This window comes from Pomacea canaliculata, linkage group LG8, assembly GCF_003073045.1.
Source record: "Pomacea canaliculata isolate SZHN2017 linkage group LG8, ASM307304v1, whole genome shotgun sequence".
NCBI lineage: Eukaryota > Metazoa > Mollusca > Gastropoda > Architaenioglossa > Ampullariidae > Pomacea > Pomacea canaliculata.
Window position 1 is genome coordinate 21,642,097 of NC_037597.1, and position 26,881 is coordinate 21,668,977.

Sequence of the window (26,881 nt, forward strand, 5' to 3'; positions counted from 1 at the left end):
GTCAATTCCTCGAATAAGATGAAGTGACGTAACAGTAATGCAGTCGGGAGCATAAATAAGATGCACTTCGCGGAACCTGAATTGGATGAACATCAAGAAGACTCGGTAGAGTGATGCGCCGCCATCAGGCATGTCAGTTTAATATAATATACGCCTTATATAGAACATATAAAGATTGTTTTAAAAAATGTATTGAATATAACCTCTTCTTTAACACACTACTTACAATTATATCTGCCATATTTACATTTTTCTATCACCGTTGCCATTGTGAATATGATTATAATCATCATAATTACTCATAAATTTATATATATATATATATTATTAATGGATCTTATTTTGTCGATACCAAGTAAAGATACCAATGATGGTGAAGGACATTAGCACTGACTAGTACATTAAGAACGTGCAAAGATAAATAGAATAATTTGTAAAACGCACTTTTTAGTAAACTTAATTCCTTTTAAAGAAAAAGTTTAAATGGAATGGCCTCAAGAATGTCCCTAGGCACAAAGTAGCAAGCCAAACAGATTATGTAACCAAACAAATCTGTATACACTTTTAGGTGTTGGGACTTTAAGAGGAAAGAACACTTTTATGCATTAAAGTGACGTAGGCGTGTTTCCCTTACACTATAAATCTGATGAAAGTATCCACTTCTGTACCCCAACCACGAACAAAATATTTTTTAAACCTAGTCTCCTTTCCTAACAATGCTGCAAACGCAAGCTGATGCTATCGAATGTTCTCACCATTTCCAGGCAATAAATTGTTGCCAGAGCCAGATACTCGAGAAATCCATTTAGAAAAGCCTCGTCCTCGCGCCTGCACTGCTTTTTTAGAAGTTCAGACGACGAAAAAACAACAGCAAAGTCAGATGTTCCTAGTCTTCAAAAAAGAAAGAAAGACATTCCTTTTTTCATGTTTTTGCTGCTGGTGTAGAGTTTATGCAAACAGCCTGCAGTCACATGGCAACTAAATGAGATTTGAAAAGGTGTGAAGAATAATATAACGGACGCTTGGCAACTTTCAGCTGCCACCTCAGTTCCGTACGTGAAACACGTTTCTCTCACTCACACTCTCTCTCATGTTGTTGTCATGGAAGTGGCGATTCCTGATGGGGGTTCTTGTACCTTTACCTAAGAAATGCTGTACTTTTCCAGGCCTGGCATGTGTATACAAGTGGCGATAGACCAGCACAGTCCCTACTCTTCACGTCTGGCGTTAGGTGGGCCTGGTGCCTGCGGCGGTCGTCTGCACGTGCAGGCGACGTGAACAGAACGTAAAGCAATCTCAGCCTCAGATGCCACAAAAGTCGGCCATGCTTCCATCTATAACGGTTTCTTGTTTGGAAGGACTCTAGCTGTGCATTTTTCTTGCCGTAGGTGTTTATTATTTTAAGTAATTAGGAAAAGCTTAGATTGCGCACCTGGATGCAATTTGACTTGCGCAAGGGGCTGCGTGTGAGAGAGAGAGAGACGAAGGTATACCAGCTTGTCATAAATCATTTTATGAAACATTAGTGAGATGGCTGTGTATTTTTTGCATCATCTTCTTACTAAAAGATATATTTTATGTTTGTGCATGATTTAATGTGTATATTTTCTTTCACAAAAGGTTTTAAAAGTCTTCTATTTGCTGATCACATTTATTTAAAACCATATTGTTCGATTTATCATCTTTAAACCTTCTTGGAATTCGACTGGCGTGGTGTGAGCTTTGTTGGTTGTGAAATTCTATTTTTATTGACGTTTGTGAACTTTTGTCACCTTCTAAGCCCAACGAAGATCATTAGCTGCTTAGTTCCTTTGATCATTTAATGGAAATAACTCTTTGTCGACACAAACTGCGTTAAGTCGATAAAAAGTTAGGCGAAAACATGCGGAATGAAGACTGGACATCATCTACGGCATAAAAACAGATTAACAGCCTCCGTGGATCAATCTTAAAGACCCATTTAGCGGTCTGGTGGCCGCAGAAGCATGCAGGCTGGACTTAAAACCATCAACAAACAGCAACGGCGCAGGTGGTTTTTTTGACGATGAATCCATGTCAGCCTGCTTCTTGTGATGGAGTTCTAATGGGTGTGTGTCACGTTTGTGAGGTTGGTTGGGCGAGAGATGTTTTCTGTCTCGTGGCGATAACAGATGATGATCATCGAAGGATTCATTCACATCGTCAGCCCTGCCCAGTCCAACCTCCGTCACCACCTCCAGTCAGGGCTCTGATTCCAAAACAACCGCCTTTCAAGGACTTGATGTTGCCTGTTTATGGTCAGTGTGTCTTTATCTCAGCGATAAAGACTTTGTGTCTGGTAATAGCAGACCACAATTTCCGGACTTTCAAGGTGCCAGACACAAACTCGACCATTGTCGGTCCATAATAGAGGCGATTAGAAGGCAACGCAAACTCCGCAGGTCGGATTGTGACTGGAGGTTGGTTTACAACTAGAAATCTGTTGGGTCCTTCTGCAGAAGTTGCCCGAACGCGTCCTCAGATGTTCGAAAACGTCTACATTTACATTCATTTACAGTGTTTACACAGGTGAGATGAAAACACAGGTAAACGTGTCGTCTGCGGCTAGGAGTCAACACATAACAAGGGAAATAACCAAGCGGATGTGACGTAACCATTATAATTCGCTACCTGAAAGTCAAAGAGTTAAAATATCTTTCTAAGAAATGAATAAATTTTAAAGACTCTTCCTTTCTGTGTAGCTCAATTAATAGTGAAGATAGATAACCATGAAAATCAGTGCTCTCCCCTTTGACTATTTGTCGAAAAGTCAAAGTAGCGTCTAGTAAGTTGCATGCAGTTGGACACTCATGAGAGATGCTGTCTTGTCAAACAAGTCTATCTCTAAAAAAAAAATATATATATATATATAGTATATTACTACATACATATAGCCTTCAGCATAATCTTGAGTTAAGAGATCTGTCTGGCGGTTATTGCATTCTCCCAGCGGACCTCCCATTGTGTTTAAAACGTTCTTTGTGGGATGGAAGGGGGAGAAGTTAATAGCATTTCTTCGTCGCTTCCCCCATTCAGGGTCAAAATGACTGATAAGAAAAGACCACCAGAGGCATATACTTTTCCCGGCATAAAGCACGAAGACAAAGAGGGCTTTGGGGGAAAATCGTCAGTGCCTAATGGGAAAAAATGACACGCTGCTTGGAAATATTTATGTCAAAAGATGGGAAAAGTACACACCAAATGTTGCCTTTCATCCCTTTTTCCAAAGACAGAGCCTTGCATCCGTAGAAAAAAAAACTAATGATTATCTAGAAGGACCCAGAAACGCCTAGCTCGTTATTCTAACCAACATCGGGGTGTATTACTACAGAAACAATACATATCTTGTGAGGTCGGTTGCCGCCGCCTTGACGCTAGGGTATCATGTGTTGTTATTAATAACAAGAAACAGAGAATGTGTGTTTTGAGATAGCGTGAGGGAGAAAACTTGTCAGTTATATATTTTGTGTCATTTCTTTCGTCGTACATGCTTTGTTTCAAAGAAAGAATACGTGGATGCTTTCTACACTTTGAGTGCCTTTGATGTGTGACCTTTAGTGGGGTCACTATTCTATGTTCATCTAAGTGTTCTTATTGTCAGTAAGTTTATTGTCAGTATGTAAACGGGCTTTTTTTGCATCACAGAAAAATCGCGAAAGTTATTTTATGCTCTATATATTTCTTGGTTTGCATATTTTTTTATTTTCTCTTCTTTTGAGAGATAGTGCGCTTGCCTAGAAGTCTGCTACAGTTCTAGAAGCACAGGACACGCACAGTGACAAGAAGATGAAACAATAACAAAGTTGTCAGTTTTATGTTTTCTGATAAAATATTTCACGGAACTGAACAGTTCATAAAACCTCCAAGACATGCCAGTAAAGCAAGCACTTTGGACCAGAATACTTTGTGCCTGCGTTCCTGCGTGCCTGCGTGCTTGCTTGCTTGATTGCGTTCCGTGTTTGTGTGTGTGTTTGTGAGGACAGGGTACATGTTAGAGAGGTAAATCGTATCTCTAAAGTTTAAATAGTCGATAACAACCGTTCACTGGGAAATGACGACCTTTGGGAAATAGCATTTTCATCAGATGAATGCACAAAAAGTAGCGACAATGGCTTTCTGTGAACGACAAGCAGAGTGAAGGCCCTTTGCGGCATCTTCCATGGCACATCGATTACTTCCAGCGCAGCTTCCTCTCCGGCGCACATCCGGGCACGTTTACCGACGTTTAACATCAACACCCACACACTCTCTGGTCCAGACTTTTTGTCCGTCATTATCGACGCCAGAGAACGGGAAGAGTTGAGTGTAAAACATTGTAGATAACGCAAGCTTTTATGCCAGTCCATCATTAATGTTGTCCATCCCATCGTGACTCCACCCTCCGAACGTAAAGATATATTCCAATGAAAAAAAATTTACTTTTTTAAAATTCTTGTGATCTTTCACGGAATCGCGGACAGTCCCGTAAGGGAAAATCAAATGTGACACATGCCCAGAGTTTGATTTTGTTATTTCTTCTTTATTTCCTGTTATTTATTCTCCGTTTATAACCTTTTCGCTTCTTGATGCCAGATTGCAAGCCTTATAATCTGAAGTGGCGCCTGATAAGAGGACAGTGTTTCTGTCTAATCAGTGAAAATACGATGATATTAATGGCACAGAAAAATCACATTTTTTGCTATAAGTGATCAAAATCATGTATCTGTACATTGCTGCGTATATAATAAATGATTATAATATTGATATTGGGTGTGGGACTACTCACTACTCATGCAAGTATTAAGACAGCAATGTCATATTCTGCTTTCTTTTTCAAGTACATATTATTAATAACAAGCGAAATACGAGAATTTTCAGTTCCATAGAACAAGGTATAGTGTCAAACACATTCTCTTGAGTTCTCTGCCTCTTCTATCTCCTTCTAGCGCAGTAACACATATTTGCATGCAGAAAGAGAGAGAGAGAAAATGAGAGAGAAAGAACAGAGAGAAGGAAATTAAAATCTTAAAAATACACCGCAAGAACGAGACCTGCCGAGGGCGACCTCCACCAGATGAAACTTTTCCACTCAGATGGCGCTGTTCCATCTCCAAGGTTTGCTTAGTTCAAGAAAAAAAGCTCAAATGCCAAGAATAGAGAAAATACCTTTCTGGCATTTCAAATATTTTGCATAAGCAATTTTTTTCAATAAATGTCTGACATTTGAAAGCAACTTTTAAAAACCAAGCTCAAGTTTTGTTATAGAAAATAAAATCTCGCACAGTGAATAAGGGGATAAACCCCTGAAGGAGTTCCTTTATCGTCTGCTGTTTTCGCGCCTTTGTTAATGTAAAATTTGTCTGCTCGAATCTCTCTTTGTCCGAGGCGCAGGCCATCTGACAGCTGCAGAAGGAACACGCACTTGTAAGACTCTTGGAAGATGGGGAGGAAGAGAGGGGATGAGACCTAACCTGTTAAGACAGCATGAAGTCAATTATAATTCTGGCTCCTCGCATCCTCCTGGGGTCCTCCTCCCCTCTCTCCATATGTGTGACATCGCTCTTGACGATTGAACAGGCCCATCGATGGGTCTTTCCATGTCCGTCTTCTGAATTTGTCACCTGCTATCACCCATCATATTTAAAAAAATCCTTCGTTACCTTTTCCTCCAGAATGTGAGATCACCGCTACAGATTTGTTCCCTGGGTTTGCAGGTTATTGATCACGTGATGCGTTCTGATCTCTGGTGAACAATTCTCATCCACAAATGCCGCCACACAGAAGGAGTTGACGGCACATATCACCAGACATATTTCTTTAAGGGAACAGCATGGTAGGAGTTGGACAGTTCTCTACAAACACCCCCAGTCTTGCAGAATGGTAAGCGGGTGGGTGGGTTCGGGTGCACTTTAACCCTAACCCAGATGCCCGTAAGCCGTAAGGTGATGTCAGAAGCACCGTATGCTGTGGATGTTGTGGATGTTGTGGATGCTATGAAGGCTGTGGATGCTGTGGATGGACGCGGCTGCCGTCTACAAACACCGACACGAGTTGTGAACCGCTCTCATCCTTTCCCAAAGCTATGTTTCTCGTAGGGGAGTCATGAACAACGAGAAAGAAGTGGAAGGTGTTGTTCTGACAAGTCCAGTCCTAGAAAAATAAGCCTTTAATAAAACGATCATGCAAATTTAAACCAACTTTCTCTCATTACTGTTTGTGTTATTTTTTTACACAACAACCACGCATTGTGCAGTTAACGAGAAGATAACGGGGAATCTGGTAGCGGGGAATGCGTGACAGCACAGTAGGCTTCAGGGACGAAATTGCTGTAAGCCAAATAATTTTTTTCTAATGTAACTATGTTATCTGTTTAGACAGAACCAGAAAGCCGAAGAACATGCTTTCACTTGGGGGAGCGAGGTGAGGGGAGATCGACAACACTAGTATTAAAACAAGATAAGAACATTCTGGGCTCTGTCATGTCTCGAAGGAATAAAACTCCCTTTAATACAATATAGCAATTCCCTAGACCTGACCCCGTCAACAGGTTTTATTTCCAGACGCTGAATAGAAAGAGAAAGGCAAAGTCTAACACGGTTGAGGACATTTCATGGGTAGCGAAATCCGGAAGATTTTGAAATGAGGAAGAGAAGATTTTATGTGAGGAAGATTATGGGGAATATTTAATACATGAGTGAGCAAAGAATGTTTTGGGAGGTAGAGTGGTCGACATGATTGCAACTGATTTTGAAATTCTAGATGCGCCCGCACGAACGATTCACTGACTGACTGACAAAACAGAGATTTCCCCAAAAAAATATTTGCAATGTAGTTCTACTCCAGTGCAAACTTACAAATTGCATTTATCCAATTCTGAATAAACACCTCCCTCTCCTCGAGACATAGGACGATAAACATCCCCCTGAGGTTTTTTTAAAGGTGACGAATGTACATGGATAATCTTAGCCAATGGAGAGTTGCACCATATTAACCAAGGATACCTGTGGACAATCGTTAGTATTGTTGTTGTTATGTGTTTGTGTCCCTAGGTGTCTATCTCCAATATGTCCATGGGTGCGTGGTAGAGTTTGTAATCGCTATCTTGTACACCACTCATGGGAACCAATTGTAAAATGCTCTGACTCGTAGTAGACATTTAAACAGTGTTACCCACAGGACTGGGGCTTTTTATAATGAAATCTTTTTTCGAAAAAACGTTTTGAATAAGCAGGCTTGCAACAATCTCTCCCTTGGCGACCTTTCTCTGAAACTGTTGTCCGTCTCGATGGCTGGATCGTTGGAACGTGACAATGAGACTGACGTCAGGCACTCGTAAACTGTATTAGGTCAGGTCGATCTCTCTCAGAGGTCACACTCGACACGTAGCGAGAAGCTATCCTGACCTGACTGCCGCGCTCGCCATTATGTTGTAATATTTTTAAAAGATCACATTAACCCAAAATGAGAGTTACAAACCGCTGGCCATTTGATACTCTCGTGAGAGTGCTGAACATGGACGGTCTTTTTTCCAAACATAAAATAACTGCCTGCGTTCGATTGGCTCAGATTCTTGAATGATGCGTATGCACTTCAATTGCTGAAATTAAGCTTAATGGTTTTTTCTCGAAAATAAAGTTTACTTGACATCTTTGTACTGGGCTTGCAACCATCTAAAGTTGTTAACGATTTCATTACTTCAATGGCCTACTTTCAAGTAATGATAGAACCGTGTGATAGTCTATCTCACTACATCAATAAACATAAAGCCTCAAAGCCTCGTTCCGTTACACGCAGTATACGTGAGTGGTTCACCGTGTCTAAAAACACTACTCACTGTACGTTCTACACCTTTTATTGCGCTATAACATTTTTGTCTCTTCGAGAAAAGTTTTGTATTCCGCAAGAATAACTGTCTCCAAAAATATTTGCTGAGCTGTCACAGTTTTTTTGTTATCCTTCCTTGTGTTTCGATAACCATCTCAAAGTCCTAGTAAAACAATTTGTCGAGTCTCACGTTTCTATAACAGCCAGTGAGGATAAAAGTTATAATCATTAACCGTCTCAAAGCTCTTTAGTGCGTCACTTTATGGGTGTTTACCCGTCTGCCTTGCCTATATGTTACTTTTAAGATGTACATTTTCCTTTTAAAAAGAAAGAAAGAAAAGCAAGCAAGAAGACAGAATAATGAAAGATACTTGCCACCTGAATCCCATTCCCCAGAGGAATAAAGCAAACAATTTTCCTAAGTTTTTTCAAAATTATATACCTCTAAAATAGAAATACTGACAAATGGAAAGGAAGATTTTAAAAATTCATAAAAATATGCCCAATTATAGTTGGCATTAAGAACGACGACAGCTCTTGAGAAAAAAAAAAATTTAAGCCTCTCATGCTGCACTGAACATCTGTGGTGGAGAATAGTCCTCTTTCATGGTTCACGGAGAACATCGTTTCTCTACTAGAGAATCTTGTAGCCCGCCTACACTTTCATGATTTTGTCCTATTCTGATTGTAGTTTATTTCGCATGCTTGATAAATAAGTCATTAATCACAAAAAGCAAAAAGAGAAACCTAGGGCTACGTCTAACAAATAGCGATTAGCTTTTTAAAAAATCTTTGAAAAGTCTTCGTTCATTTCAATGTGTCGTCTCAACCTGTACAACACATACGACTATGAACATGAATCCGTAAGAATTCAATCAAGAATGACACTAGGGATAGCTCAGAATTAACCCAAAAGAAAGATAAAAAATACTTTATTTTCAAGATCAATCCAACATCTTTAAAGAAGAAAAGGTCTAATGAGAAATACGAAACTTTCACTGATGCTTCGTCAGGCGTTTCGGTTACAATAAAAATGTCAAGCGTCCCATGGTTCATTGAGTTCAAATATTTGAAGGAAGCATGTAGTTTTAGAACACGGTAAGGTGACTACCACCACAGCAAACAGTTTGAATCAGAGAATTGGTTTAGCGGAGATTCGCAGGTAGAGAGTTACGTTGGAAGAAAAGATCGTTCGTGTCCACATTCGTAACGATCGCAGATGTCTGGGCATTCTCCATCGACTGGGTGTAGTCTGCGCATGCGTGGGGCTTTATCACTAAGCAGTGTTTGATCGTGGACTGGAGTGTAATTAAATGCATGGGCGGAATCTCTGTTCGAAAACGCATGTGGACAAATGTCTGAGCAAAGACTGGAGAATAATGGTGTCGTGGTGCTTGCTGTTGTTTGATGTGTTTGCTGCGTTTATCATTGCGGTGTGTTGCGAGTATTATGTTTTTGTTGCTGGTGCATTCTTTGCTGATATAAAACTAATGTAGGTTGTAATACAGGGCACAAAGACATAGCACGAAGCAGGCAGATAAATTTTTTGACGGGTAAACACACACAGCACATGAACTCGACGGGAAAAACAAAAGATAGACCGAAAGTGAAAGATTGTGGAGCCATACACTATTCGCGAAGGAAATAAAAATCGTATAAAATCATACTACGCAACCGCAAGCATGACTGAGTTAAATAATGCTGCAGAATAAACTACAGCTATAAAACATTACGCTTTTGGCGGCTTGGTGTGCAATGTAAAACAAAGCATAAAAAAATAAGTCATGGCGGTCCATATGCAACAAAAGACGTTTACCTGACAAACATCTCTAGACCAGTCTCCTCCATGTTTCTTTTAATGGCTTTCCACGATTGTTTGAGTTTGAAAACATCTCTGGTCGACATTCCCAACGGTTTGAAGGTCTTGGAAATTTCGGAGACGTTGGCGAACTCCCCACCATTGACGGAATGTGCCGAGGGTTTGACCCTGCAGGCCTCGGCGCTGCTGTGTGCTTTGACCACTTTGGTGTTTCGGCAGCCCATCTCTTGTCAAAGACGTCACAGTACCATGGCTCACAGCAGCCAGTCCAGCTCACCACACCACACAGATATGTGCCACGTCCTTTCACAGTTAAGAATGCTGAGGAATGGTTGGTGTACACGAAGGACTCCGTGGCGTGGTCGAGATGGTTGCTGGAACACAAACTGTTGAGTCGACCATCAGCACCGAGCCGCTGCCTCGTGAGAGGCGCGTTGGCCAGCGAGCCAGACGGGATTCGTCGTCTGTGTAGGTTAACTTAACTCTTGCGGGCCTTAAGTCGTCTTAACTCGTGCGTCGCCTGTGCGCATGTCCAGTGCCGCCGGATGCACTTCCCGCTTGGCTCCGCATCGATTCTGCTGTGCGAGCTGCCGTCGCCGCGTCTGACAGTGAATGATGGCCGGGGCTCGTCGTGCGAGAGGATCCTACAATTTTATTACACTTCCTGCTTCTTTGTTTCTTTTGGGCTTACATCTTCATTTAATTTTATTATATCTCCCTATATTCTATTCTCTATTTACCTCCCCTCTTAGGTTTCTTGTTGTCTTCTCTCTGCCGCTCTCTCTCTCTCTCTCTCACACACACAAACTATTTCGAGTTTCTCCAGAAACCTTTCTTACGTTATTTAATTGCTTGTCACTGTCGTTCATTACCAATCTTCATGACTTCAGATCTTTAGATGTCAGGTAAAATACTTACATCTTCATCACAAATCTTTGAAGCTCAACAGGTGCTGTGTTGGTTTTCTGAACAGTTTTTATTTATCAGGTTTTTTTCTCTCCTTTTTCTGCAATAGTCGTGCAAAGGCGTGGGTGGTAAATGATGATCGCCAACGAGCTTTCTCTCGGACTGTTCGATTCAAATCCCATCGATTTTCTTGCTTTGAACCCTCGAAAGGCCGGGGTCTTCCGGCAGGGTGTGGAGGACTCATCGATCTAGCGACTGCTTTTTTGCAGGCCGACTGGTTTACATCCACTGGTCTCGGTATGTTTTGTGTCCAAGAATCATCCTCCGTCATCAACATTTACGATGCAGCCTCTCGAGTCACCCTCCGGAGCGATGGTCAGCGCCTTGATTAGCCTCGGTTACTTCCTTGACCTACTTTTGTCACCGGAAGTGGTTCTGGAGCTGCGTGGCTCGGTACTCCCACGGAAGGAGCAGCACGTTTCCGCTATTTCCAGACTCGACACGAGATCTCGTGATGAATGGACGACGGCCTGGGACTGTCTTGACAGTGACTAAGGAGAGTTCACCTCTTTACGTCGACTCAGCAACTAGGTTTATATTAAAGGAACTAGTCCATCCCTGTAAATATGTGTCACATGCAGAGAGGAATAATGGATGTCGAAGGCTACATCTAAACCGACAGTTTTAGTGTCTTGATGACAAGCGCTTACCTTTGCGTCACTTACCTATACACCGGATTTATTCATTCACTCTGTTACAAACCAGGTATTTATTTTTTCATCAATCAGAGGAGAAAGGAGTCGAAACGGAAAAGGTGGGCGGATGGCAAGTGATTTCCGTGGGTGTGTGCGTGTCATGACGGCTGCTTTATCTTTGATGTAATGACGTCATTGAGAAGCTCGACTGCTATAAAATGTGACAAGAGTGAGGAAAAGGAGAAACAAAGATAGTGATTTCTGCTGCTGTTCTGGAATCCTCCACACCTGAGCCGAGTCGAGAAACCTGGCGACTTTCCTTGGTTGGATGTTGTAAAATCCTGACTAGACTTGTTAAAAAGAGTCTCACTTTACTTGAAAACCTGTTTAGATGATTCTGATTCCCTTTTTTAATAATCTTTTGTGTCTATTAAGTCTAGAAAATACATTAACCCTTTTGTTTGTCGATTAATTTATTCTTAAAATCGGATTTTTGTTCGTGTTTTCTTTTGGCATATTAATTCAACAGTTAGCAACGAGGCAAAAATCCCAAACAATTTCCACTCGTAAAAGGCTGCGTTCTTTGGATTGACAAAAGTGAAACATTCTACATCCGTTAAGCTTCTTCAATGTTGTTTGTCACGAACACTGAAAGGGAAGCACTGAGCCGGGCAAGGTAACACCTGTGAGCAGTTGACCTTAATGAGTCGACGAGGAAGGAATTAGGAAAGTAATCAGTACTAGAGGTTAAATATCTATGCATTACTACGGCTGCACCACCTCTGCTGCAAACTGCCCCAACAGTGACGTCACAAACCCCAGTCACTTTGAAACCACCTGACAAAACATTCCTTCACGGAGATGGGATGGGTAGTGATGGGGCTGAAAGTGTCGCTGCTAATTAAAGTAGCAGCTATACAAACATAATTACAGTCTTGGAGCAAGGTACGCTACCGGGAAACGTGACTATCGTGACGCACCACAAGACTGGAGCTCCACCGACGTCACTGAGAGTGACGTTGTTCACGAGGCATACACGACCGTCACCAGTTCATAAAGGTAGGATGGGGCTTGGGGATGTATTAGCGGTTTCTGTAGCATTTTTGCGGCTCTGTGCTCCACTGGGGGCGACTAGGAACAAGAAGAAGAAGAGGCTTGGTGATGGGCGGGAGAGGATCAACTGATTAGCATCAGATTCACTCCCTTCGTCTCCTGTCCCCTGCGCTGCACAAATTTCAAGCCGAGTTGGCTTTTCGTATTATCGTCAATGGATTTGGTCTAACCTGCTCAGACGTCGGAGGTCCCCAACGCCATGTCGATGCAGTCGTTCCCATACTGTCTGCGTGGACAAAATGGATCGAAAGATTAAATTTATGCTTTCTGAAAGCTCTTGCCTGATAAAGGGAGACAGCAACCACTCGGTCTTGTAGCATCTTCTTTACATTTTCTTCGCTGCAGTCCTCAAATAATAATGATATTGGGTTTGAAGTTCAGCATGATGATGACAGTTTGATGATCGATGGTGATATTGGTGATTAATGAAGATGACGACAACGACGACCATGATGAGGATTTCATATCCCCCATTAAATATCTGGTAGTTTCGGGGAGTTTTTTTATTAATATGTTTATTCACACGTATTGTAAAGCAGTGGAGTCAATAACGAAGCCCGTTGGACAAACTTTAGGTAAAAATCAGGCCGGACCAATCAACACTGGGAATCTTTTGCACCTACAGCCACTGGGAGGAGTGGACGCTACGTGTTTGAACCAGTGATGTGCTGACCATACTTGAAGGAAAGAAGAGTTCACAGAGAACGATAGAGGTAAGCAAGTCTGATCAAGAGTTGGCTAAACATAGGGCAGCTCCAACAAACACTTGAGTCTCGTGTGAGAGAGACAGAGCACGGGAGGGGAGCAGGGGGACTGAGTCCTCGTCTTACTTCAGGACCGGGTCTCTGGACGGCCAACACCATCACAGTTCTTCTTCTGTTCAAGGAATCCGCCATTGGAGTATTTAACTAGAGAAGGAACTGTCTTCAAGTGTTGTTTACTAAGATGGCCATTGATAAGATGATTTGAGCACAGTAATTGTGCTTCCTTGTAATTATACTTCCAGTCTTCGTTATCATAGCGCAAGAAAGATTGAATCATGATACCGGTTGTGTGTGTGTGTGCGTGTGCTTGTTTGTACTCAATTGTCATGTCTACATCACTCGGCATCTTTCCACACTGTCCCTGGTCTCTTGTAAAGACCATCGAGCTTGCCTCCATGCTCTATAGAAATCTACAGAATTATTGTAAAATATGTACAAGGGCATGGATAGAATTCAATCAAGACCATTTCAGATGAAACAAAAGATAAAAAGCAATCCCAATTCATGAAAGACCCATCGCATTAAGAAACCAAACAAATTAGCATTGGGACAGAGTTTGCTGTACGCAGACTTGTTTTCATAACTGTATGGTTGATCAACATCGCGCTTTGTTCTCGTTGCTAAGTGTCTAATGGACCCTTCAAAGATGCATTGTCTTTAGTGGACAAATGTATGTTCTTTTCCTTTCCCTCCCGTACCTCCGTCTACCCGTTCAAGTACACCCGTTTAGAAGCTACGTCCACTCGCTCCACCCATCTTTTTGTCAACACGGCAATAATACAACACTCCATGACACGACTGCACTCAGATGACGTCACAGACACATGCTGTCACACTTCAGTTGATTCCAAATATTGACAAACGATTCTCGCACTCTGTGCGAGATTTTGTTAAGAAAAGTACCTCGTTATTTGCGTTTGATTGATTAATAAAATTAAAAAAATATTTATAAAGCGCTTTTCTCAAAAATATTCTCAGAGCCTGGTGTCAGAATCATCGCTTGATTTGTAGCTACTACAGTTTCTTGGTGACCGCAATGACCGCTCAACAGCTTTCCACCCGCTTTGATCTGTTTCGCTTCCCTTAAGAGGATTTTACCGCCAAAAAAACATTGGTATTACCTGACATGCAATCGCAATTTTGCTCGTTGGCTTTGAAGATGGTGAAGGCATCCACGTGAATAGACTGAGAGGTGAGGTGTACAGAAGCAGAAATGCAAGAAACCTGCAGGCAAGTACACTGGTGCCGCAAGGCATCATGGATACAGATACTGCTGATAACATCTGTCTGGTTTAGCTATTTCAGCCCTACACGTTAAATAATTGCGCTTCGATGTGAATTTGATCCTACAGGTTTTTGTCTATTCAAGAAGCAGACCCAGTCCTTACAGGAGATCGTTAGACAAATGTCTATAAATCTGAGAAGAATGAGACGGAAGAAGCAGTGATGCTGTACTGCGTGGTCGGCATCACGATGAACTCCAGACGCTGATCACACAACACTCTCACGTGACCTGCAGGGTCACTCAATGCTCGCTTGAACCACGAGGTCACCCTGCATTGTTACGCTAATAGTGACGTCACGTGGAATTGTAACGTCGTGCGGGGTCACGCTAAACTGTAGCCTTACAAGACGAAGTCATATTCCGCGTGTCTATACCGCCGTATGCGTGCCACGTGACTGAATTGGACCATTCAAACGCTGCCTTGTACGTGCAGAACGTCACACCCTGCAGTCGGGTGTCATCTGTTTCACTTCCTTTATTTCCTCCATTTCTCGCCCTATATTCTCTCTCTCTTTTCCCCGGCTAAAAACTTCATCACTTCTTGAAAGCTTCTCGGTCCTCTTTCCTGTTGACAGCAACGGTCAAAGCTGGTCCTGCGCAAAAGTGCCAGATGTTGCGAATAATAACACACGGCGTAATATTTTTATCTGTCATTGCATTTAACAGATGTCAACAAGGAAACACTGGATTTGTTCATCCTGTTTATCATTAAGCTCTCATCTAAAGTTGTTCCTCGTTAGACTAGCGTTTCCTTGTGAGGACGGATAACACTCGCAAAAAGCTGTCAGGAAAGTCTCTACAGGGTTTCAATGACATTACTTTTGCCGTTTCTGGGCACATAATATCCTTGTTACCCTGCCAGCATGTTTGAGAACTGGTAAACAAAGCTGTAGTTACCGGGTACAGACGAAACTCTATTTGAATTCGTTAATGAGAAAGGACAAGGCAAAGATCAGGTTGCAAGCAAGCTGGAAACCTCAGCTGGAAATCCGTTGACCTCAAAAAGTAAACTCACTTTGAAGTCTGTAAAAATTGGAATTAGAATAAAAAGAAAGATTCATGGCTGGAATCGTAGGTCGTAATCAGGCTGGAAACCTCATCTCAAAGTCACAGACCTTAAAAACGTCGACACACTTAAAATAACCTGTGATCGTCTGGCTTACATACACGACAAAGGTAATAAATATAATCAAGAAAAATTTGACTTCTAGCAGGTCTGTATTACGAAGTTTATTTTAAAAAACATTGAATCTAGAACAGTTATCTAGTCTTTACTAAACCATTCCAGCTTTCGGGAAGTTTATTTGTAAAAAAAATCGACACGATTATGTCTTAACGAGTAAGCAACAACAAAAGCATTTTTATAAATGTCGCTTACTGATAAGTTATTCCTTTTGACACAAGCGACACCAGGTGAAATGTAAAACTCTATTCCTCCATTTTCCTCTCCCTCATTTTGTCTGTATGAATGTCTGTATTTTCTTTTCCTTGCAGTCCCACGAAAGCGCGTGCGTACGTGTGTGTGTGTGTGTGTGGTTTTTTTTTCTATGTTTTTGTGTGAGTTGTGTGTGTGTGTGTAAGTTGTGGAGGAAAGTCACGCTCGTGTACACATTCGAGGAAAAAGACATTTTCCTACTTTCGTAAAGTGCACACAGCTTCATTTACACCGGGAGAAGATGGACTGTGCAAACACAAGCTTGTTATGATAACAACGGCCATACATTAAATATGACTGCATACACGCGATACACGAACAAAACAAGATCAAGTTTATTTGTTTGTTTCTTCTTCTGTTCTTTCGTTTGCTTGTATTGCAAACGATTTTTACAAATGCTTCCCGAAAGCTGGAATGGGTACGTGACGATTGGACAACGGTTCTAGATTCAGTGTTGTTTTTTTTTAATAAACTTCAAAGTACAAACCTGCTAGAAAACAAAAACGCTTCTGAAGTCGGTTTAAAGGTCAGTCAGCGAACGTGTTTTCAGCTCCATCAGTTTTATTTCCCCTGTGATTACTTCCAGTCAGTCTGAAGATTCTCACCTTCGCCTAAATTCCTATTAAATTATTAGTAACAATTACCGATAAATTACTACGTACAACGGTAAATGTGGAATCAGAAACAACAAAGATGTTATAAAGAAAAACAATGTTCAGCCAACACCATCACTTGGCCACACAGAGGAGGTCGAGAGACGTGGATACAGAGGCAGACAAGTCAGGGTCGATAACCAGCTTTCGCGCTCCCTCGGGCGTGCGTGACGAGCCTGACGATGCAAGCAGGAGTTGTTGCCCTTGGACAAGACGGCGAGACACCGAGACTGAGATGTCCGCGGGCTGATGGGATCGGGTCTCAAAGCCACGTCTGCGGCCGTCACGGTCCGTGCACAGCCAATTAGTTTTTTATTTGTCTGTCGTTTCGAATGTGTGTGTGTGTGCGTGTCGGTCGAATCCAATCCTATGCACCGGATTCCAGAGGTGGCAAACAATGTGACTGCTTAAATCTTTGCAGAACTCTTTGCCGCTGTTTGTTTGTTTGTTTTTTTAAACATGAGATTAACTGCTAATGACCTAAGGGAATAATAAACAGAAGCCTTAAGATTGTTTATAGAACGTTCATAGCTGACATTGTGCAGGTGTTGATAGCCGTTGATGAACACAGCACGATCTTCATGTAAAGATGAATCAAGAACATAGGCATACATACTTCTACATATGCTTGGATAGATGCACTAATTAATAATAATAATAATCGTCATCATCATCATTAGACATAATCAGCAAAGGCGCACATTAACCTTAACAAAAGAGCACAGAACTACCTCAGGCAACAACAGACATCCATCAACGAACACAGGTATCCATAAGACACTATATATGTCATACAGCAACAGGTCAGGCAGCAAATGCAGAGCAGTTTCAGCAACAGGTATTAAAAAGAAAACGAAAGTCAGCAGCACAAGAAAGCACAGAATCTCCACAAGCACAATGTTCTCGCCTGTTATGCCCTTTTTTTTCGGAATCACGGTGAATTACTACTGCTAATTACTACTTACTAAGGTCAATCCCCCTTTAAATCATCATAACTATCGTCAGCATGCGTGGGTGAGTCTTAAGAACACAATCCCACATTTCTCTCTATCACTGTGCGTCTTGTATCAAGCTCGACCAAAGTCGGGTTCAATTTTTTGCCGGTCTCCGACCGTAATGGGATTGACCTTCCTCCCCTCCTCCTCCCATCCCTCTCACGTCACGTCCAGTCTACGTCTCCCATCAGCCCACTCGCAACCCCTCTCGCCTCCCCCTCGCTGCACCAGCCTCGTTGCCTCGTCGTCCTCAAGATGTGTGTCTATTTCGGCGGCGCTGAGTGAAGCCGTTCAAATCCTCCTTCATCCACAGATACACCGGCTTTCTCTAGATGCTCTGCTAGACCCTTAGCGCCGCCAACAACCCGAACGTCACAGGGTCTCGAGCACTTGCTACCCGTCAACAAACTTGTTCTCACAAATTCACCTCTGTTCTGTTAGCAATAAATACTCAGGTTAGTGACCCCAACGCACAGATGCACACAAACATATATATATATTTAGATGACTTTGCAGAGAAGGATGTAGGTGTTCATATTCAAGCTCGTCAAGAAAAATATAATTCTGGAATAACTTACACTCAGTTCTAAAAGTACATCCAGGACATAATATTATTCCTTGACAATATCAACCAGCCTAACCTCCTCAGCTGTTTCATACATCATTGATGTAGAGCATGGAGTTACAGCGCGCTAATTATACAATGTGTCCACACGCTGGGAATTACATAGTTGTTTGACCTTCCAGCTAATACCGAACGTCACACTGTAACCCACTGGGTGTCTGGCTTTAGCATACGTAACATGTGACGAGAGCACTCAGCTGATGACTGCATCTGATGGCTGCACGGTGAAGGAGATCTGGCAAGTGTGTCATGTCCCAGGAGGTGTTCTGAAATTAATCTTTGGAGGTTACGGGAAATGTCTGTAAACTGTGTGCGTCTGATTTTCTGGGTGCATGCTCGAGTGTCTTGCTATACGATTTACCATTATCGTTATCATTATTATTATTAAGTGTGGATGTTATCAGTAAAGTAGATTAAACTGCTCACTCATTTTTTAGTTCACAGGTCACGAGTCCTTTAAGCTCCGGAAGCATGTAACGTTTATACTGACATGTACACCGTGACGCTCATAAAGAACTCTGATCATTCGGATACACCGGGTGTGGAGACGTCACAGAGTTCACCATCGTCTTCTTATTCATCGAGAGCCTTATCTACTCCCAGGCCAACAGCGTGCGCTTGCACACGTACGGTGAACTCTGATGCACTTCCGGCGGGGTCGTTTGAGTTCACGTCCCCATGATGACGTTGAGTTCCTCGGTTAACTTATCCTCTCAAGAGGCAGATAACATCGCCGGAGCTGGTGCAGATTGTCAGAATCAGGTCGCCAAGCATCTGATATGAAAGAATCGTGCTCTTTTTTTCCTCGCTATATGTAAGATAGTAAAAATCCCAATCATCTAGTGTAGGTTTCTAGAAGTATCTTCGTCGTTTTTCACACATGCCAGCCGAGGATACTGCGTAACAACATGGATATTACAGAAGATGTCATGGCGATTGCCAATGACGGCATGGATACTACAGATGACGTTATGTTATTTCGGTTAGATTATTGTTCCATATGTTCCATTTCGCTTGTTTTTTTGAAAAAAGGAAAAAAAAAACTCGTTCTAAATGACTCCTTAGGTCTTGTTCCCCCAGACGAAGTGCGTCGGGTGTCCACGACAATAACCAAAGAGATTAAAGCATTTGGAACATCGCAGACAAACAAATGACCTAAGGTTTCGCAAGGGAGGTAACAATCTACGACCTCTCGCTCTACCAAATGCTTTTCTGTCGGTGACCTCCCCTTTGCCAACTCTCTCTCTCCTACTCCCATCTCCAATATACATCTCTATCTCGCCTATATCCGTTCCTTGCGAAAAGAACATGAATCTACAACCGCTAGAGCCTGACAAGTCGCAATCTGTAGCACACAGAATCCTCCAGTAGGACGGAGGCGCTAAACAAATGGCTATCCCAACTGTCTCCTAGGCGCCATCATGAGACTTTCGCACAAAACCGGAGACAAACAAATAGTCCGTTTCCAGCACTTTTATGTCTTTCTAGTCTGATTTTCTATTTCTTTTTAACTCTCTTTATTTGTTGTCTTGAATGTATAAAAATCAGTGTTAATGCTACTGATGTATAGAATTTAGGTTATATTTAAAATTTGTAATTTAAATCATAACGCACAGATGTGTTTTCAATATTGAGCGATAAGAACAACTAGCAAATAATTATATTATATAATGCATAGATTGCAGGAATTTTATAATTAGACACCCGTAAATTGTGTTTCCTTCGATCAATGTTAGACACTTGTTATGTCATTTTCTTCTACCCCAGAAATGAGAACTGTAATGTTTAAAGCGATAGCAATAATAAATTGTTCTCGCAGACAAATAATCGCCAACAAGCAGTAGCTAAAATAACTCACATAAAACATTGCCCACACTCACTCACAACACAAAAACACAAAAGCTGAGATTAGCAGTATTTAGAACAAAAGAGTGAAGTGATCTTGACACTACCATTTGACAACTTGTGCACCCTAAGGTTTTGATCTGATGGGAGTAGCTCGTAATTGCTGACTACTATAGGGGTGGAATGATCCTGCACTTATATTATGTTTCAAGGTAGCCTTTGTCCTCATCCTACATTCATACAACGCGCCAGACCTTTCTGCCCTACTCCTGTGACTTTTCACACGCACTCACAACTTCGTTTAGCACATTCTTGTTTATCACACTCACATCCTCATACCAACCCCGGAAACAAGCATTTATCACTGATTCAGTAAAAGCTTCTTAAAAGTTTTTTTTAAATTACTTACATAGAGTGGTATAACTTTTTTTACGACTGTAGACCCCTCAGGAGAATCTCGTATAGCCATAGGATCAAAGACATTGTACTAAAGATGGTTGACACACTTGTAGGACACCAGGAACCCCTACATGCAACACTCAAGCAGTCGACACCCTGGTGGCTAGAGGAAGAACTGGCTTACAAACGATAAGGGGTGGACTGGTCGTCCTGTGAAGGACTTTCTCACCTGCCACGTCAGCATCATGTGCTCACCCAACGACCGGTACCCGTCAGTGGACGAATGACTGAGACCTTTGGTTGACACTTTTCAAAGATGGGTACGTCTTTCTTTACATTCATCCGGTTTTTTAAAAACAAAAACTGCCCTATAAAGCACCATAAACACTGGTAACCAATACTCGCGCATGTTGTTAAGGAAAGGTAACTCAAAAGGAAAGCCTAGCAGATGCAGTGAAGTAGTTGTTACCTCCCTTAGATTGCTTAGCGATTAGATGAGCGTAGTGATGGACGGCATTTCGAAAAACCAGCACTTCATAATTATGATTAGATTGCTTGTAAAGACTTAATGAAAAAATAAATCACAATAAATGCTATAGAGATAGGAAAAAATGCAAGCAGACTGAAAGAAACACACACATATATGCTTACACACGCAAGCAGACATGCGAAAGAGCGCGCGAGAGAGAAAGAGATAAAATGAAATGATTGCAATATAAACTTGGCTTGGTTCTTGATACTTTTTTCTCGTTTCCAAAGAAGGCAGACTATCACATACACTCCAAATAATCATCATCCACCCACCAGCAACTTCAAGACCAGGCGGGACTTTTCTCAAAGAAGCCTAAATGGCAGTCACGTGCTCTTCGTTCCGTTCACAGCAGGGGAGATAAGGAAATCGCGCAAGACCGCGATACGGAGCGATCCTAATCACGTGCCTTCACTAATGACTGCTTCTTGGTGTAACAAGCAAGCCCGCCAGCGCAGCTCTTTGATAGGAAGAGTTAGCACCAGGACAGAATGATGCTTGCCTACGTCTGGCAGCTCTGTGTCAAAGGTCACCGGCAGACTTTGGCAAATTTCTGAATGAAAGTCGGAAAAAACTGTGTGAGGCCTTTTTCTTATGAACACGAGCATCAAACTAGTGAAAGAAAGTAATGAATATATAATGAACGGTGTGAGGAAGCCACTGGTGGTCTGACACCAGACCGCTTTGTTCCTGTGCTTCTGTGTGTAAGGAGGCTGAGATGGGGCTGGAACTGTCAGAAAACCTTTTAAACACAAAATGGCAGACAGCTGCGCTATTCCACAACGTACGCTTATGTAAAGAGAAATGGCGTGTTTATCAAGCGTAAACACAACGTCATCATTATATGCAAACAACCAGATTCGAGAGAAGTTGGTCTGTGCAAAGATAAAACGTTTACCAGGGATGAGAGGATCGAGCGTCACGTGACAGGCTGTACGTGATTGTTACGTAACATTCCTGTTTCTAGTATCTTGCACAGCTGTACATATGGTAGAATTCCTTACATAACACACTGCTGTCCTTCGTCGTGAGGTCTGTATGAATTTTTATATCACGTGACCACACTGAATGTATTACGTAACGACAGCTAATTCTCAGCATGGTACAACCCATCCTTGCGCACACACCGGGTTCATGAAAGTAGAACCGTTTACTAAACACTATTCATATCTGCATCAAACAGTTTACTGGGATGTGAGTGGTTTTGCGAAATATCCAAACATTTATCACAGTATTTTACAGAATTCTTCCTTTCGATAGCTGCAACTTCCTTTCGCCTTTCAGTCTTGGAGGTATTGAAGAAATATTCCGACCGGGCAAATAATTAAAATTAATTATTCACTTCCTACGCTCAAAGAGAGCCTCTTTTTGACTCTCCCTATTCCTTCTGCCCATTGTTGTGACAGGGGATTATTATTACTGGATTAGCCGCTCACTCATTATTATTATTGTTGTAGCTTGTGGATGTTGATACCGATCCCTTCTTCCCGGTCCATCTTCCGTTTCCAGCGCGGGACACGCAACGGATGATGAATGAAGCGAGGTTAAGAAAATGCTGATTAGAATGAAGAAAAACAAAGAAACAAATAAATTATGCCTGCTCATTGGCTTCGAGAAGCCGGGGGAGATTGTTAATCAATTGATCCTGTCTGGGTTCCTGCGTCTGAAGTAGTAATCCCTCTGTATTAATACCGCCATCAGAAGGGAACTTTTTGTTACATTTTATCGAGTGTCGCTATCTTTTCTTTTTATCTACATATTTTGTTATTTCCTTTCGTTTTTGTTGTTTTGTTCTTTCTATTGTTCTGTTTTTCCTTCCTATTTTATTGTAGTACTCTTTCCCTTAAGTGTCTTTTTTTTCATTTATTTAGCTCTTTTTTTAGATGTTTCTTTTAGGTTTTTTTGTTTTGTTTTGTTTTGTTTGTTTTTTTTTTGTTGTTGTTGTTTTTTTTTTTGTTGGTTTTGGCTATCTCAACCCTTTTGTTATCTCTTTCTATCATTTTGTTTTACTTGTATTAGCTCTGTAGCACTCAGATATGTCTTTCAGTTATTTCTCTGCATCTTTTTAGTCATCTCTTGTAACCATCTAAACCCTTTACACCTATTTCTTTCTTTTAGTTTTATCTCTCGCTGTCCACATCGCACATTCTTTGTGCTGTTTTAAATGTTCTGGCCCTTAGACAAACACATATACAAACACTTGGTCAAACAAACTTACAGGTATAAAGATGTCGGACAAAAGCCACGTGTTATTTAATTATCAAGGAAATACTACACACACCAAGCCGCAGACGATAATACAGCAGACAAATAAGACGATGAGTGCTTAAGTCCGTGGAGAATGCAAGTTAGAGTACTGTTTAAGTAGGCAATTAATTAAAATATCTCAGAAAATGTCTGTGGCGTACGTACTAGGAAGTCAATATACTACTGTGATATTTTAATGATATTTTAAACAATTTTTCTTCCAAGAAATTTGAAATCGATTGTATTTATAGCTAATTAGGGTCTGAGTCAACTATTGACAAATAATTCAGACTAATACATTCAGCAGAATGTTATAAACAAGGTGGCATCAGGGAAAATTTCAGACTTGAAGCCAAATATGTCAAAATAATTCTAAAGCTGACTGATGAGTACCTGTGTGTCGTGTCACTGTCCGAGCACCACGCTGATAAATAGAGTTGATTATCCAATTTTTAAAAAATGAAACACTGTACGGTACACTTTGATCACAAGTTGTTTATGAAGATTGTTGCAAGAAGTTCCTGGGATAGTCTTAGGTTTCACTAATGAAAGAATATGGCTCGGCAATTTCGCAAATAAAACGTTATTACTTTAAGAAGTACTGAAGTCCAACGAAATAGGAAAAAATTCTTTCTGGGGCTTGAAAAGAATTTGTGGAATTTGCAAAATTACTTTCACTAGAAGGGCTTTTCTCTGAATTCTTCAAACACAAAAACTTTGATCTGAGATTATGAAGGACTGAGAAGAAGGAAAATGCGGGAAAATGGAAGGAGATTGGGGTTGGGAAAGTCGTCATTACTGTAGGAAGAAATTGTTGACGAGTTAGAAAGATTCAAGTTCCGAACAGTTTGGAACAAGACTGTAGATACGTGAAACAATCCTTGGTCCTTGGGCTGTCTTCGTTGTCACTCCCGTCATTTAGTTGTCTTCATCGTCTCAAACGTCGTCTTAATGATTTCGACTTCGTCATGTAGTAGAAATACTCGTTGTAGTGATGGTAATGGTAGTCGTAGCCGTAGTAGTCAAAATAGAAAGAATGTTCGGAGTAATAAGACAAGAAGTATTCGTAGTTGGAAGACGAAGAATATTCATAACAGGAAGAGGAGAAATCTTTGTAGTCAAAAGAGAAAGAGTGGTCGGAGGAGGAAGAGAATTAAGAACAAATGCTGTCAAGTAAAGCTGAAAAGTTGGAAACAGATTTTGGCAAACTATTACGATTGCATCCCAGTGTCAAAGCCTCCAACTGGCAGCAAACAAAAATATTTTCAATATTCAAGATAACCAGCTACGCCAGAGACACGCAAAGACTTATCGACTTTTACTCAATGTCAGCGGTCGAGGGTTCAAGTCCTGGTGCGTTTAATGCTTTAAAATAACTGTCACAGTAGATTTGGTAGATAAGATCTATAGCTGGTCATTCATCACACGACGAACACGGGAGAAAGGAAGTAGTCAGACCCAGTTTCATGACCCCATTACAGTAAAAGCGGGTTATCAGGGGATTTGAACTCTCAGCAGCATATCTACTCCCCCTTCTCTGCACCTGATCTCAACAGTGGAAATCATTGACCATAATATGAATTCACATGTCAATCTGAAACACTCCGCAAATTAAAACAAGAAAATTCTATTGAAGAGCAATACCCGTTACTTGTAACGGTCTCAGTGTTGTAAATCTCAGGTGTCATTCCCAGCGATTTAAACCTTTGTAGACTACATTGGAGTTCAAATATATCTAAAGCATCATGGAAATGCTATCAAGTTTGTATTCTCTTATAGTGCAAATCGTTAAGCACACATGATAAACGGCATCTTTTTTATTTTTATTTGCATTTTTGTTAACTTTTTTTGTTTTGTTGTAGACGTAGTTTTCCATGTCATGTATACTGTGTGTCAACCTTTGTGATATTTGTTTGCTTTTGTTTACGATTGACTACAAGACTGCATCACCGCAACACCGTAAATTATTTGCATATCTTCTTAGGTCCTCTTTGTGGACGTTGTGTGAAACCGGAACTTCATAGTCATGCCGCAGCCCGGTGATGTGAAAATTATTCTGTAAGAGATGGATGCGACTCCTGTCTGAAAAGAGATCACGGGCAAAGTAAGCTGCACAATATACTTGATGATGGCGTGAGGTGAGAGGTCACCGGCACCAGACTATCGTGCGAGGGAGACGGGATGGAGGGAGTGCCAAAGTCTCCGTCTTTTGTGCTTTACAATGTTCATCTCAAGCCTGTACCCCGTTACAGGCCGGTCAATCTGATAACCTCTATCCTGCATACAGGACACATACAGGATACCAGGCCCCCACAGTTATTTCTTCTACTTCTCCGACTTCTCTCAATTTTCTCCAACTTTCTTTGTAGATTCTGTCTTCAGTGATCTCTTATAATCAGCCCCTCACTAACTAAGCTCGTTAGAATCTCACGCATTAAAAAACCTTGGTGTCGATCTCATCAAAGACAGATGTGTCTTTGTGAAAAGAACGAAGAAGAAACCCAAAAATGCGGACAGGCAAGATGGCAGGCAGGTTTCCAGAAAGATAAGAAAACAGACATGCAGTGAGGGCAATTGTGAGAGCAAGGACATAATTAAGGGGACGCATTAAAGCGAATATTTTTATGGTGGGAGAAGAGGGGCATCGCCATGTCTAACAGTTGTTAGATCGAACGTGTCGTTGACAGAATGACACCATCGAGACACATGCTCTACTGCTCACTGTGACAAAACCCCAGTATGATGCTACAGCCTGAAATACGTGACAATGTAACTCAGTGTGATGTCACAGCCTGAAATACGTGACAATGTAACAGTGTAATATTACGTCCTGAAATACAGAATCAAACACCAGACGCGGTGGATGGTTAAAGACACAAGAACACAAGGACCATGTCAACAAACTGCACAATATCAATACAATACTAACAAGAGTGTTTCACTCCCTTCATTGTCTGGCTGTGGTCTTGCCCCCAAAACTACCCCCTCTTCCTTTTCTACCGTCCCTTCCACACCCGTGATTTTGCCATCATCCCTCGTGGTACATCCCCGATGCCTACATCGCACCAACTCCCCAACACTCCCTCCCTACTCTTCACGCCGCACAATCGAGTCTTGGCACGCGAGGCTGCGCACTGCTCACCCGCCGGCGAGAGGCCCTTAAGGGACCCAGCTGTTCACTTCGGAGGGTCTGGAGCTCCTGAAGGACACAAACCGCGGATTGTTGGCTGAGAGGCACAGAAAGTCGACACGACAGACCTTCACACGAGGGATGGACTATTTCGGTCCTGTGCGGGGTCCTAATGTGAAGTGCTAATTACAGATTTTGCTGCACGACCGTTATCCCGCCATCTACAACGCTTGCACGCTGGGTTCTGTCGGCGGCAACTGATGACGAGGAAGAAACAGTTGCTGGTAGTTGCGTACGTGTTGCATCCCGCTGTGAGTCGGGGGGCGATGAAGAGTACCTTTGATTACGTTGGCGATGATGGCGACCCATCCGACCCTATCCACAGTTACTCTTTTGGCATTAGGCGATAGCGGAACCAAAGATGCTGTATTCATTAATCAATCGTCTGCTCACAAACAAGCGTAATTTCCAGAAACTAGTACGACTTGAGGAATCAAGAATCAAGGCGTTTCTGTCCTCCTTCCCCCGTTCACCGATCTTCATTGGCCTTCAATGTTCGGTTAGTCTTATCGGAGGTACCACCTGCGTGAGGTCTTCAGGCTGAACTTTTCGCATGAATC

The 26,881-nt window shown here is 41.8% G+C and overlaps 1 protein-coding gene across 4 annotated transcripts in view; it reads right to left on the reverse strand.

Annotated features, from left to right (window-relative positions):
* The window catches only part of LOC112569971 (neuroglobin-like), an 87,656-nt gene that overhangs the window by 24,867 nt on the left and 35,908 nt on the right, over positions 1-26,881 (reverse strand). The window contains exon 1 of one of the 4 annotated variants that reach the window (XM_025248100.1): positions 9,638-10,274. The exons of the other annotated variants lie outside the window; for them this stretch is intronic. Coding sequence (XP_025103885.1) covers positions 9,638-9,864 — 227 coding nt within the window. The 5' untranslated portion in view covers positions 9,865-10,274. Of the gene's footprint in view, positions 1-9,637; positions 10,275-26,881 lie in introns of those variants that run through there. 4 annotated transcript variants of the gene reach the window in all.